The sequence below is a fragment of the Brachypodium distachyon genome, chromosome 1, assembly GCF_000005505.3.
Source record: "Brachypodium distachyon strain Bd21 chromosome 1, Brachypodium_distachyon_v3.0, whole genome shotgun sequence".
Taxonomy (NCBI): Eukaryota; Viridiplantae; Streptophyta; class Magnoliopsida; order Poales; family Poaceae; genus Brachypodium; species Brachypodium distachyon.
This window is the reverse complement of record NC_016131.3, coordinates 56014777-56028900: the sequence shown is the minus strand read 5'-3', so window position 1 is coordinate 56028900 and position 14124 is coordinate 56014777. Positions and strand designations below refer to the sequence as shown.

At 44.5% G+C, this 14124-nt stretch overlaps 3 protein-coding genes across 3 annotated transcripts; 2 read left to right on the top strand and 1 right to left on the bottom strand.

Moving 5' to 3' along the window:
• Positions 1–1203: 1203 nt before the first annotated feature.
• Positions 1204–3875, bottom strand: LOC100837750. Its single transcript, XM_024458589.1, has 4 exons — positions 3715–3875; positions 2447–2791; positions 1518–1739; positions 1204–1450 (listed from the first exon to the last, which is right to left on the bottom strand). The coding sequence occupies exons 2-4, from the start codon at positions 2734–2736 to the stop codon at positions 1204–1206; spliced, it is 759 nt and encodes a 252-aa protein (XP_024314357.1). The 5' UTR covers positions 2737–2791; positions 3715–3875.
• Positions 3876–5222: 1347 nt separating this feature from the next.
• LOC100838936 (uncharacterized protein At5g39865) lies at positions 5223–6421 on the top strand. The gene has a single exon (XM_003557532.4). It carries the CDS (start codon positions 5381–5383, stop codon positions 6185–6187), a length of 807 nt encoding a protein of 268 aa, XP_003557580.1. The 5' UTR covers positions 5223–5380; the 3' UTR covers positions 6188–6421.
• A 6810-nt stretch (positions 6422–13231) lies between these two features.
• On the top strand, positions 13232–13825 carry LOC104582310. Its single transcript, XM_010231763.1, has one exon. It carries the CDS (start codon positions 13232–13234, stop codon positions 13823–13825), a length of 594 nt encoding a protein of 197 aa, XP_010230065.1.
• Positions 13826–14124: the final 299 nt, after the last annotated feature.

Sequence of the window (14124 nt, the reverse complement as noted above, 5' to 3'; positions counted from 1 at the left end):
TCGTAGACGACGTAGTACGACCAGAGAAGGTTCCCATCGAGCTCCACACCTCCACGGCCCCGTCGTCTACTTCTGCGACCTCGTCGTCGTCTTCTACCTCTGCGACCCTGTCGTCGTCTACCTCCGCGGCCCCGTCGAGGGGCGAGAACAGGCCGAGGTCGACAAGGAGAGACCGGCGTCGCCATGGATCATGGCGGCCATAAGGCCGATGCGGGCAAGAGATGAGCCGCCCAGCACCTGCTCCTAGCGGCTAGCAGTTGTCCATGGCGGCGGCCGGCGGGAGCTGTGCAGCGGCGGCGGACCAGGAGAGTCGTGGGAGAGAGACGAGGTTGAGACACATCGAGGAATCGTTCACGTCGCCCTAATTCCCCTCAGCCTTGGGCAGCGTCGCCATGGGTTTCGAAATATTGAGCTGGGCTGCCACTGTGGGAATCTGTTGCAGCAGAAGTGCGTCACGGTCGAAGGGCTGTCCGGTGAGGTGCATCACTAAGGGTGAAGACGTGCGTGCAGACAAGGTGGCGAGTGTCATCTGTGTGTTTCGGCGAGAAGACGGAAGCTCAAGCGTATAGTGGGGTGGTAACCAGTGAAGGTGAGTCTCTTCAATGAGAACATGTCTCTACGTGGAGTTATGGGTTTAGGTAGCACGTATTGCGCTAGGTGTGGGCGGTGTAATACATGTGAGAGCTAGCATGACTGAGAGTCTGGACCATACGTTGAGTGTAGTCGACGAGTCGTGAAGCTGCGAAGAGTCAAGTTCAGGTGGAGCATGAGGAGACGCAAGAAAAGATTAGGGGGAGATCGTAGGAAATAATCTTTCCTTAATCAAGGTAGGTCAGTCCGAGTGCTACAAGAGTTAGTATTAGGGAGTCAGTACTTAACTAGTAGTGCTAGCTTAGTTTGAATCGGTATAGGATTCTAGTCCGTACAGGAGTTTGCATGGAACTCTAGTCCGTGTAGGTTTGTAGCTAGGAGAGGATGTGTATATATACACATCGATGGTTGCAAGTTGTAAGAAGATTGTAACGTGAGATTTACTACATAAATAAAAAAGCACGGCAGGTGCCTTTGACCATAATTTGGTGATCCTCGTGTGCGTCTTCATGTGATTGATCTTTAGGCAAACCCAACAAACAACACATTTACAATTATATCTCACCAATAACTTTAAGTTAGTGCAACCCACAAGATGTATTGAAACAGTATTTAATCTAAGATGAGAGTATAAAATACCATTATCAATAGGCTTAACCATGCAGAAACAGCTGACCACCAATTCTTCATGTTCTCCTTGTCGCTTACTTTGCACTTCAGCAAAGAATAGATTGTCGGTGCCAGTGTCAAAATCATCAGCTCCTTTAGTCTTTGCTGTGAAATCGAAATGATAGTACACCATACGGTTCTCAGGAATTGATTGGCGATGCAGAACATCTTTAAGTTCATATGCAATATCCTGAAATAAGAAGCATGGATCAGATCAGTAGCACTCACATGTATAAGCCAATAAAACTTAGAACAACCCTGGTAGCAGGACAGAGAGTGACGGCGGGAGAGAGCAAACCCCAAACAGGTTGTGATCCTTGTTATAATTGTCCACTAAAGCTTGAACAAATCGACGCTTGTCATCACAGTCTTTCTCAATTGCATGAGATTTTGAACACTTCTTCCTTGTGCCATCAGGCCAGTAAAGACATTTTCGTATAGCCATCTCTGTTACAGAAACCTTGGCTTGTTCCATGCACCTAATTTTAATCAGAGCATATAAAATAACACTAGGGTCAGCACATATCAGAGTTAAGGTGAACTAGTATGGGGAGAAGGTTTTTGAATAAGGATGATCAACCATCTCCCAGGTTACCTCCAACAAAGCTCATGGTAGCAATAACCAACCAAGTACGACAAAACTGAACTGCTTAGATGCCTACTGGTATAAGGTATATATCCTTTCATTTTCATATCCCCAACTCAGTAGTTCTTACCGCACTGTTTTGACCAGTTAAGGGAAGTTTTTGTTCAGGCTACCCCACTGTTAGTAAATGACGAAATAGTGCTGTGTCTGTGTGGTTGTGGCTAGCTAAAAGCGAATGCAAACTAGAATTTAGATAAAAATATACCTACATACAAACTGGTAGCATATATAGCATCTGCACATACTTAATTTTGGGTATGCTTGTGACCAGTACATTATTTTGACAACTCTGACCAATGCAGTTACAGAATAAATATGTTCAGTCTACTTTAATTGGGCCGAAACATGAATTCAAAATTGAATGTAGGCTAATATTTTTTATAACTTTGCTGGCTTCTCTATATTTGAAGTTAAGTCCATCATTTTTTTTCTTCTGATTTATGCTGTAAAAACTCTGATTATCTTTCAGGGCCTGCATCATTTGTGCACACGAATCCAACATAAGCGGCAGAAATCTGAAAAGAAGTTAAGGAACTTTACATTTTCGGAACCCGGCGAGCATCAAGATGGCGGTCGATAGCATTCTGAGCTTCCTGTAAGCTTTGAAATGGCCCATCCAGATCAGGGTATGTATGGAATGACCCCTGAAGATCAACCCTGATGTAAAACCTCAAGCCCCAATCGTTTCTTCGCCGAACCCAGAAGAGTGACCCAGTAGAAGGAAGGCCTGATGCTGGTGGGACCACTTCAGTAGTGACATGAGAACCTGCCTCTGGAGCCGGCGGGGAGGACGAGGAAGCGGCAGCAATGGACGATTCCTGCTCTTGCATCGTTTGGGAAGATGTAGGCTCAGCTGTGCCTCCTAGATGCTGCTCCTCATCACATCTGAATTGGAACAAGCTCGATTAGTACAAGAACAATTCATCTCAGCCTCGTGGTATGTGGCAAGATAACAAAGCTCGCACTGACAAAAAGGAAAATTCTTTTTGGCTTCCTATGTACTCACTGGCGGAGCCAGCCTAATGTATTGCATACCCAGGTATTTTGGCAAAGTAATACCAGTTGTATATTCCTAGATAAGATTTTAAAGTTGGTGTATTGCTTAATTAGCTACTCTTGTAGAGTTTACGTATTATTTATTTGTTGCTGAGATCAATGTCAATCGATTTTATTATATAGTTTGTGTTTTGTTTAGTCACCAAATACACGACCGTTGTTTTACATGTTTTGGTGTTCATTTGGTGCCGGCTGTGTCGAGATGTATGCTTTATATACTCCATCGCATACATTAAGACTTTGTTGTGTTAAAAAATAAATCCACCAAGCACATGTGGCGTATGCTTGTTAAACTATGTTAGACCATCACATGTAGTCATATAGGTTGCCACTGTCTCCACGGCGCAGATGGTATACCTACCGTCTTTTAGATCGTCTCTCGAAAAAAAAATTGTGCATACCCATGTTTGAATTCCTGGCTCCGCCCCTGTATGCACTCCCTCCATCCCACAAAAAATCACGGATTTGAACTAGAGCGTTCCAGTCTTTATGGGACGAAGGGAGTATAATAGAAAAGGTGCGTAGATATCAGAAAATTAGTGAATAAAAAAGAAACATTCTCTGGCTTCCTATGTCAGTTAACTATCTAGCGGGAACTCGCAATCTGCCGGCCAGAAATGAAATACACATTCAACTACCTCCTGTTCTCCCTGCCACCCAAGGAACCAAATCCCATTCGATGAACAACCTAGATCATCCCGCCGGCCGGAATAGAGCAGGATGTGGTGAAAAACGAGAGAGGGATGACGTACGGCGGATGGCTGCGGAAGGAGGAGGAGGCGTCAGCGATTTGGGATCCTCTGGCGCCGCCTTCCCCACGATCACTGTGCCGGCGGGGGCTTCCGCCAGGGGAGGAACTAGGAAGACATGAAATCGGGAGGAAGAAGGGTTTGGAACCTGGGTGGTTGGATTTCTTTCCTCTTCCTCTTTTCCTTTCGATGGGAAAAGAAAAGAGAACTCCTGAGGCGCTCGGTTTGGGCCGGGCCTGTGACTCGAGCTGGACCGGACCGTTCACTGGGCTGAGATGGGCCGGAATGGTGGGGTCCATACGTTATTGGAATGTGGGCCGGGTGTGCCTGGTGCCAACGATGAACGTTGTCCGCTATGCTAAATTTAAAATATTTTGACATGTTTATCTTGCTGTACATCGGAGAATTAAGCATTAAGAATATAGTTAAGGTGCGTTCAAAAAAAAAGAATATGGTTAAGGTTATAATGAGATTGTGTGTTTTTTACGAAATCGCATGGATTGATCCATTCATTGCCGAAGAGAATCGTAAAATACGGCCCGGGAGTTCAAAGTAAAAACAGAAAAAATAAATAGAATATACATGGTCATCAAGACCTACAATCAAGTGTAAAAAATAAAAGACATCCAACCAAGGCACGTCATCCGAACCAGATGGTCCGAGATAAGCCCTGTGCAGATCAAATTAATGGGTCCCCTAACGATCCAAAATTTAAGGCCGGGGATGCAAACAGTAGAACTTCACAAAAAAAGAAAAATCTTCCATGCATTTCCAGACTTGTGTCTGGACAATCAGGCTATGTGTTCCAATGATGTCCACTTCCTTCACGAAATGGAATTTGAAATATGAGCAAGCGCAAATTAGTGAGTACAACGAAACTTTATAAAAAACATCAGCCCCTGATGCTGTTTTATTACTTCCCCGTGTTGATATAGGTTAGAGCATAGTGTCAATAAAGATAAAGATGCCACACGCGTTAACGCAGCCAACTTAAGGAAAAGAGCTATGCGATGGCCTAATTGGTCACTGGCCACATGGAAAATCTTGCCTTGCACAACTCATGCTCTTTCAAGTTTGCATGTGAACATTAGTAAGGATGACTAGATTACTCCGTTGACATTTGAAGCTCAGTAAGGTAAGGTTGGTGTAACCCATTAAGCATGTTTACGTAGAATTTGGATAATACTATTGGGGATTTATTGGTAAATTTATCTCATCGCTCAGTACACTGCATTTTCCATTTTACTAAGCCCTTTTTTTCGTCAGATTCATCTCAGCCTCTCGCAAGACAAGTTCAATCTGAGCAGATTCATGTAAAATTTCTTTGAACATCGAACCACTCCGCGAAATTAGTTTCTTGAAAATTATAATTTTTGAAAAGTTCTTTCTTTAAACAATGGTGATTGAGTAAAGACACTATTAAGAGTGCTTAATAACCTTTCAACGTGCTCACAGAAAGGCGGGTTTTTTTTTTGACAGCACACAGAAAGGCGGGTTAATAAAGAAGCCGAAGCCAACCTCTGAGCCTTTCCGCGTCTCCTTCTTCTTCCTCAGCTTCTCCTCCGCCATCACCGAAAGTCCAAAACCACACGCATCCCAAAAGCGAGCACCCAAAGAAACCAAAACTAAATTCACCCAAGCAATCGATCTCCCTTCCTCGCCGCCCGCCATGACCATCAAGACGCTCAAGGCGCGCATCCTGCAGGCGCTCCGGTCCTCCCTCCCCGCCCCCGCCGCCGGCGCGGACCAATCGCCGCCGGCGTCGCCCACCAAGCCCGGCCGCGCCTCCGACGACGCGTCCTTCTTCGACGCCCACGAGAACCCCGCCAAGATCCTCCTCGCCGACGCCGACGACGCCGACCCCATCGACGACGATTGGGAGCTGGTGGAAGAAGAAGATCCGGACGCTAATGAGAAATCCCCTGCTTCTTCTTCGCGGCCCGAGCCCGAGCTCGACCCGCTCCGCGAGTTCCCGGCCCGGTGCCCGCCGGGCGGCGAGGGGGCGGTGGTGCTGTACACGACGACGCTCCGGGGCGTGCGCAAGACGTTCGAGGACTGCAACGAGGTGCGCGCGCTGCTGGAGAACCTGGCGGTGCCCTTCCAGGAGCGGGACGTGTCAATGGACAGGGGCCTCCGGGAGCAGCTCTGGGCCGCCGCGGGGGCGAGGGAGAGGCCCGTGGTCCCGCCGCGGCTCTTCGTGCGCGGCCGCGACCTCGGCGGCGCCGTCCAGGTGCTCGCGCTCCACGACGACGGCCGCCTCCTCTCCCTCCTCCAGCACCCCTTGTCGGCGGCGGCGAGCAGGAAGACGAGGGCCAAGACGAAGAAGGGCAAGTGCGAGGCGTGCGGGGGCGTGGGGTTCGTGGTCTGCGGCGAGTGCGACGGCAGCCGCAAGGTGTTCGACGGCGGGCCTGGCCGGTGTGGCGGATGCAACGAGAACGGGCTCGTCATGTGCGCGCTTTGCTTGTACCCCAGCTGAAGTAAAAACAAAGGGTGATTAATAACCAGCGTTAATTCATTGCCAATTACCTGCCCCCCTTTTTTAACCCACCCTTCCCTTTTACTTTTGTTAATCACTCTTCTTACTGTTTAAGTTTGTGTGTGGGAGATTGGACTTGGACAATTCAGTGGTTGGCATGTCATGTACATAATGTGCTAGTAATATCACTGTAAATACATATTTATAAGTTATGTTCTTCAATCTTCAACTACATATCATCATCATTGTGATGTGTATGTGTGCCAGTTTAGATGTCCATTTCCAAAGCCGTACATCAAATCAGTCAGATTTCTCATGAAGCCTGGTGGTTCGATGAAAAAGACATGGTTGATTAATCAATCAGGTAAATCAAGGTCAAAGTGACAGTTTGCTATAGCTGATAAAATCAAATTCCCCTGTACATCATCATTTCTGGCGTTTGAGAATGCCCCCCTTTGTGATTTCTAAAACACAAGTGACCTAAAGATTCTCTCTTCAGTGTGTGGTGGTCCTAGAGAAAAGAACCTTTATTACTCTCTTCTTGCAAAAAACAAATGTATACATAACTTAGTAGCCATTTGGATCAGGGATGAGGAGGTTGGTGTGTTGGTGCTGTCTTGGCATGATTGCATATGGGATATGGTACACCACACCAAGAATTCCTCATCTGTTTGAACTGATACGCATACAGTACGTACCCTGAATAATAAATCCCCAGCTGCTTGTTTGTTTATATATGTTTGCTCTCATCTGCCATCCATGATCCATGATTTGCCGGCATCGATTGATCACACTCACATCTGTCAACCCCAAAATGAATGTAAGTAAATACGTCCTATGTATGGACAACAACGTAGACTTTTTGCAATGAAATGTATAAATTCTGCTCTCGAAGACAGAGAGAGTACTTCGCAAAAAAGAAAAAGAAAGAAAGAAAGAAGAGAGAGAGAGTACCAGGCCATGGGTCAACAAGAAAGAAATCGGCCTTCAGATTACAAAGCGGATCCCAGCCACTACGCTTCCCAGGTTTGCACGCAGGACACTAAGCTTTTGGATAAGCGTGTAGTCCACACCCGCCTAGTAAAACTTCCATTGCCACGAGTATTAGGATGGAATTTTCAGGGGGTTATCAGGCATAAAAAAATCTCTATAGTTTCTTCTAAACAAGGAAATGCCACTAAATCAATTAGCGCGACCGTCCACCCATAGGCAGCTGAACCAAAATGATTGATCAACATTGCAAACCGATCTGCTTACGAGCATTTGCCTCGTGAAATTCTATATATTGCTTGCTACTTCGTGGATGATCGTTTCTCGTTAAAAGTTACTTCCTCTTTCTCCGTTCCATAATTCTTGTCTCGAATTTGCCTAAAAATGAATGTATCTATTTCTAAAAAGTGTCTAGATACATATAATACTTCGACAAGAATTATGGAACGGAGTGAGTAGAGAAGATCTTTCAGAAATCTTGTCATGAACATCTTCAGTTAGCGCACTGTTATATATTCAGTAGCAAGTGTCGGTATTCAGAACTTAAGCTTCAAGCGGTATCTGGCGATTTGGAGCGTCCAAGGAAGATCCAACGGTCACCTTCAAATTACCTGAAGAAGGAATTATTGTCGCCGTCACAGTTTACTTTTACCTGTCTTCTTTACTGCTTTCCCGGCTATTTAAGCCTTGTAACGAGCTGGAGCTCGGATTATCGAATCTTGTATGAACCCTAGCAGCTGCCAGCGTGCTAAGTATAAACCCCAAATACCAAAAACATTGCAAAATCCCCAAAATTACCAAAATATCTCTGAATTGCTGTTCTGTATTGCTATTGTTCTTACGCTGGATTAGTTCAGGGCTTGACAGTGGTATCAGAGCCACACCTTCCTTGGCCTTGAATCGGTGCTCGTGGTCTTGTTGGCAAGGGTTTGGAACTTCGTGTTCCTGTAAATTTCCGCAACCAATTCAATCCGAGAGCGATTGGAGGGTTTCTAGGTGAAATCAGATCTACAGGTTCGATTAGCTCCCTGCTTTTCGTGTAAAATCCCTGCTATTTCTGCATCCCTCCCTCCTTCCCCCATGACGAACACCTCCACCATCCTTGATGATGTGACCGGCGCTTTGGAGTTGCTTCAGAAATCGATCGACGAATTGAAGGCCGCCCACACAGAGAGTGAACACTGTCAGGCAACCACCCTATCGGTACAACAATCTTTCAACCATTCTATCACTGATATTTTCAAGCATCAGCAGGAGAATTTGAACATGATGACAACTAGATTTGCTTCCATAGATGCTATTTTAGCCACCCTCCAGCCTTCCACTTCAATCTCAACCCAACCCAACCCAACCCATATTTACCAAATCCACCAGTCACACAACTCACACTACCTCCCCAAACCTCCCCCACCTCACTACAGCCACATCAACCTTAACCTTCATCCACCATACTCTCCAGACAGCTCCATACACCACCACCTATGCAGCCTATAGGAACAGCCAAACTCCACAATGCAAATGGTATACTCATCAATCTTGACGGTACCCCTGTGACACACCCCACACACCCAGAGAAGCAATTGACTGCTAACGCTCGGCCCTTCTACCCCCAAAACTACACCAACATAGACAACACCGTACTGGATGATGATGATGAGATGAAGAATCAGTACTATCCCCATAATGACAGAAACTCCCGAAATTATCACCATCAACATGACCAATCTCGGCTACAGACTGTTCTCAAAGCATCTAAACTGAATGTGCCTGAATTTGACAGAGATGATGTTGATAACTGGATTCAGATTCTGGAATAGTACTTTGATGCTACCAATTTACCCATAGAACAATGCACTGAATTTGCCATTACCTATCTTAAAGGCAGAGCAGCCCAATGGTGGCGAGGCAGTGGTTTCAGGGCCCATAGAATGCCCTGGTACAGGTTCTGTCGAGCTATAGGTGACAGGTTTGCAGAAAACTCCACAATAGACAATGTCAGGAATTTCCATGCTTTGAAGCAAGTCACTACTGTCACAACTTATATTGATAGCTTTGAATCATCCGTGGGCCTCATGAGAAGAGATAACCCAGCACTTCCATGATTATTATGTGAGCAGCTTTGTAGCTGGCCTGCAGGATTATACTCAACACCATCTTCAATGCCATGAGCCAAGAGACATCCAAGAAGTTATGTGGATGGCTAGAAGGATTGAGCATTCATTTCCTGTGAAGAAAATTGGTACTTACAACAACACTCCTCCTGCTAGAAAAGATCCTGCACATGTTCCTGATCAGCAGAAGCAACAACACACATGCCAAACTATTAACCAGTAATTTCAGAATGCTAGACTGAAAGGTATCTGTTTTAAGTGCCATGGACCTTGGGAACCTGGCCACAAGAAGGTCTGCCCTTATCAGAAACAAATTAATGCTCTAGTTATTGGTGAAGATGAGAATGGAGTACCTGAAGTCATTTACACTGATGAAAGTTTCAACCCTACTTCTGCTGAACCTAACACTGAAACTGACTCTCAACTTCAGTTATCTTTACATGCAGTTGAAGGATTCAATGTAGCTAGCAAAACCTTCACTTTAAGAGTGAAATTGGGCAACAGCATGGTCACTGCACTAGTGGATAGTGGCAGCCGTGGAACATTTTTGGACATTGACACTGCCTTAAAAGCCAATTGTCAATTGAGTAATTCCAAACCAGTTAAAGTCAGAGTGACAAATGGAAATATCTTGTGGAGTAAAACACAATGTGCAGCTTGTACTTACAATATTCAAGGTACTCAGTTCACTGCCATTAACTGGTTTTGACATTATCTTGGGAGCAGATTGGCTTTGCTACTACAACCCAATCTTAGCAGATTACAATGTCAGATATCTGGCCATTACAATGCTTGAAGGTCACATGGTAACATTTACTGATGAAACAGTTTCTGACCAGCCTGGTATAATCATTGTGGACAAAATCATCAAAATGTTACAGAAAGGTGACAATGGAGCTCTTTTATATGCCCGGAGTATTGAGGATCCTACTGTGGATCTACCCCCAGTTCCTCCTGTCCTGCAGCCTGTACTTGATACTTTTAATGACATCTTCCAACAACCAACAGAGCTCCCACCTGCTAGGCCCATTGACCATACCATTCCACTCATTCCTGGTCATAAGATAGTAAACCAACGCAGCTATCGATTACCACACCACCAGAAGGATGTGATGGAGACCATTGTGGATCAATTGTTGAAAACCACAGTTATCAGACATAGTCTTAGCCCTTTTTCCTCACCAGCTATCCTTGTGAAAAAGAAAGATGGTTCCTGGAGGATGTGCATTGATTACAGACAATTAAATGACCAAACTGTCAAGAACAAATATCCCATTCCTGTTATTGAGGACCTTCTTGATGAGCTCCATGGATCAAAAGTTTTCTCCAAAATTGATCTTAGGTTTGGATATCATCAGATTCGCATGAATGAAGCAGATATTCCCAAAACTGCTTTCAGCACTCACATTGGACATTATGAGTTCTTGGTCATGCCATTTGGCCTCACTAATGCCCCAGCCACCTTCCAAGCACTCATGAACTCTATATTGGCTCCTTTTCTCAGAAAATGTGCACTTGTCTTCTTTGATGACATCTTAATTTACAGTACTTCCATGGAAGAGCATGTGATCCATTTGAAACAAATATTCCAAGTACTGAGAAGTAACTGTTTGTTTGCTAAAGCTAGTAAATGCACCTTTGGGCAAACTCAAGTGGAGTACTTGGGACACATCATCAGTGCACAAGGGGTATCCACAGATCCACACAAAATCAGTGCCATGCAGGCTTGGCCTATTCCCAAAAACACAACTGAACTGAGAAGTTTTCTGGGTTTAACAGGATATTATAGAAGATTTATACAAGGTTATGGCATTATCTGTAAACCATTGTTTGATGCTCTTAAGAAAGATACTTTTCAGTGGTCTGAGACACAGCAACTAGCATTTGATCAGCTCAAAGAGAAAATGACAAATGCACCTGTGTTAGCATTACCTGATTATACTCAAGCTTTTATATTGGAAGCTGATGCTAGTGGTTATGGCATTGGAGCTGTTTTAATGCAACAGGGCAAATCAATCTCTTTTATGAGTAAAGCCATTAGTCCAAAGACAGCAGCTATGTCCACTTATGACAAGGAGGCTTTAGCAATTTTGGAAGCATTAAAGAAATGGAAACATTATCTTGCCACCAATACCTTCATCATCAGGACAGACCAACAGAGTCTCAGGTATTTACATGAACAAAGAGTGACTCAAGGCATGCAACATAAACTGTTGATCAAACTTCTGGGCTATGATTACAAAATTGAGTATAAACAAGGAAAACAAAACAAGGTTGCTGATGCTTTATCTAGAGTCCCATTGCCTGATCCTCTTATGGCCATCACAACTGTTATTCCAGCCTGGATTACAGTTATAGTCAACACTTATCAGCATGATCAGACGTGCTTGGACATTCTAGCAGCATTGGCAGTTCAAGGACAAGCTCTTCCTCATTATACTCTCACCAAGGGAATCATTCGTTACAAGGGCAAAATACTGGTTGGTGCTGACAAAGAAGTAAAACACCAACTGAACTTGGAGGACATTCAAGCGAACGAGCAACATATCATAGGTTACAGCTGGTTTTTCATTGGCCTCACATGAAACAGGAAGTACAAAGCTTCATCAGATCATGCCCTGTTTGTCAGTTAAACAAGCCTGAACATTGTGCTTCCCCAAGTTTACTCAAACCTTTACCACTCCCTGACACACCTTGGTCCGAAATTTCAATGGATTTCATTGAAGGATTATCCATGTCTGAGAACAGGAACATCATCCTTGTAGTGGTAGATCGGTTGACTAAATATGCTCATTTCATCTCTATGAAGTATCCTATATATGGTTGAAACCGGATCGGATATTATCCGGCTAAATCCGGATCCGAATCCGGCGGCACAGGATATGGGAAGAGGAAATGTCTATCCGGTCGGATACGGATTCGGATATCAGATATCTTAAACGGATTCGGTATAGGATACGGTATAGGCATAATCCGACGGATAACGGATTATCCCGATTTTGGATCGGATAATCTGACAGTAAATATTCGGATATTATCCGTTTATAACCAAAAATACTAACGGGCTGAAGTTGGGCTGCTCCTGTACGTCGTGTACTAAGGCCCATATACTAAATTACTAACCCTAACATAGACACATCACATAGCCAGCGATGGAAGGAAATCTCAAATCTCTCGGTCTCTCCTGTCCCAGGCGCTGTTTATTTTGTCTTCTTTGCGGCTGTTTAACTTCTGGACTGTTGCTTGAACCTCTATCTTGTCTTTGTTGCACTTCTGGAGTGTCTACCTTGTATGTGCTGTGTGAATGCATGTTGACTGTTGCATGCTGGCTCATGTTGATGAATCTTTCATGTACTGTGTGTGTGAGACTATGTCGTGAAAGAAGGTATTATTCGTCCATTATTGTCTGTTTCCGGTCCGGTTCCGATCCGCTACCGAACCGTTTCCGTTTCCGACGTAATCCGTTATATTCCGTTTCCGTTTCCACGCCCGAATCCGTATCCGTTCCGTTTCCAAGTCCGGTAAAAAATATGGTATAGGATATGGTATGAGCATTATCCGTCCGAATCCAATCCGGTTTCTACCATAATCCTATCACAGTGAAACAAGTCATCCAATGTTCACTGATAATGTTCTGAAGTTACATGGTCCACCTGTAGCCATTGTGGCTGACCGTGATAGAATCTTCACTAGTCACTTATGGCAAAATCTGTTCAAATCTATGGGAGTCAAACTGAAGTTCAGCACAGCATATCATCCTCAAACGGATGGTCAAACAGAAAGGGTGAACCAATGCCTTGAAAATTATCTCAGATGCATGGCTTTTGCTCATCCAAAGAAATGGCATCACTGGTTATCTCTTGCTGAATAGTGGTATAACACTAGCTATCACTCTTCCCTGAAAACAACTCCTTACCAAGCTTTATATGGTATACCCCCACCTATGATTGCGGAAGGCATGCTTCCTCAAACTGACAACGAAGAAGCAACTGGGCTCTTACAGAGGTGTCAAGTTGCTTTGCAGATCATCAAAGATAATTTGTTGAAGGCACAACATAGGGTGAAATACTATGCTGACAAAAATCGAGTGGAACGAACACTTAATGTTGGTGACATGGTCTATCTCAAGATTCAACCATATCGCCACACTTCACTGAGTCTACATCGCTCTCTGAAGCTACACTCCAGATACTATGGTCCTTTTAAAGTATTGGAAAAGATTGGTGAACTTGCTTACAAGCTATTGTTACCAGAGGGGTGCAGGTTACATCCGGTGTTCCATGTTAGCCAACTCAAACTGCACTTGGGTCCTCAGGCAGTTCCATCTCCTCACCTCCCTCTGATAGATGACACTGGCAACATTCAAGTCGCACCTGAAGAAATACTTGAGCGTCGAATGATTCCACGTCCTACAGCCGACAACATCAATGTTGCTATTGTCCAATGGAAGATCAAGTGGGTTAATCTACCAGTTGAGGTCTCCACTTGGGAAGATGCAAACTTTGTCAGGAAAATCTTCCCAGCTTTTCATCCTTGAGGACAAGAATGATCTTCAGAAGGGGGTATTGTCAGGAACATCTTCAGTTAGCGCATTGTTATATCTTCAGTAGCAAGTGCCGGTATTCAAAACTTAAGCTTGAAGCGGTATCTAGTGATCTGGAGCGTCCAAGGAAGATCTGACGGTCACCTTCAAATTACCTGAAGAAGGAATTACTTTCGCCGTCACAGTTTATTTTTACCTGTCTTCTTTACTGCTTTCCCGGCTATTTAATCCTTGTAACGAGCTGGAGCTCGGATTATCGAATCTTGTATGAACCCTAGTAGCCGCCAGCGTGC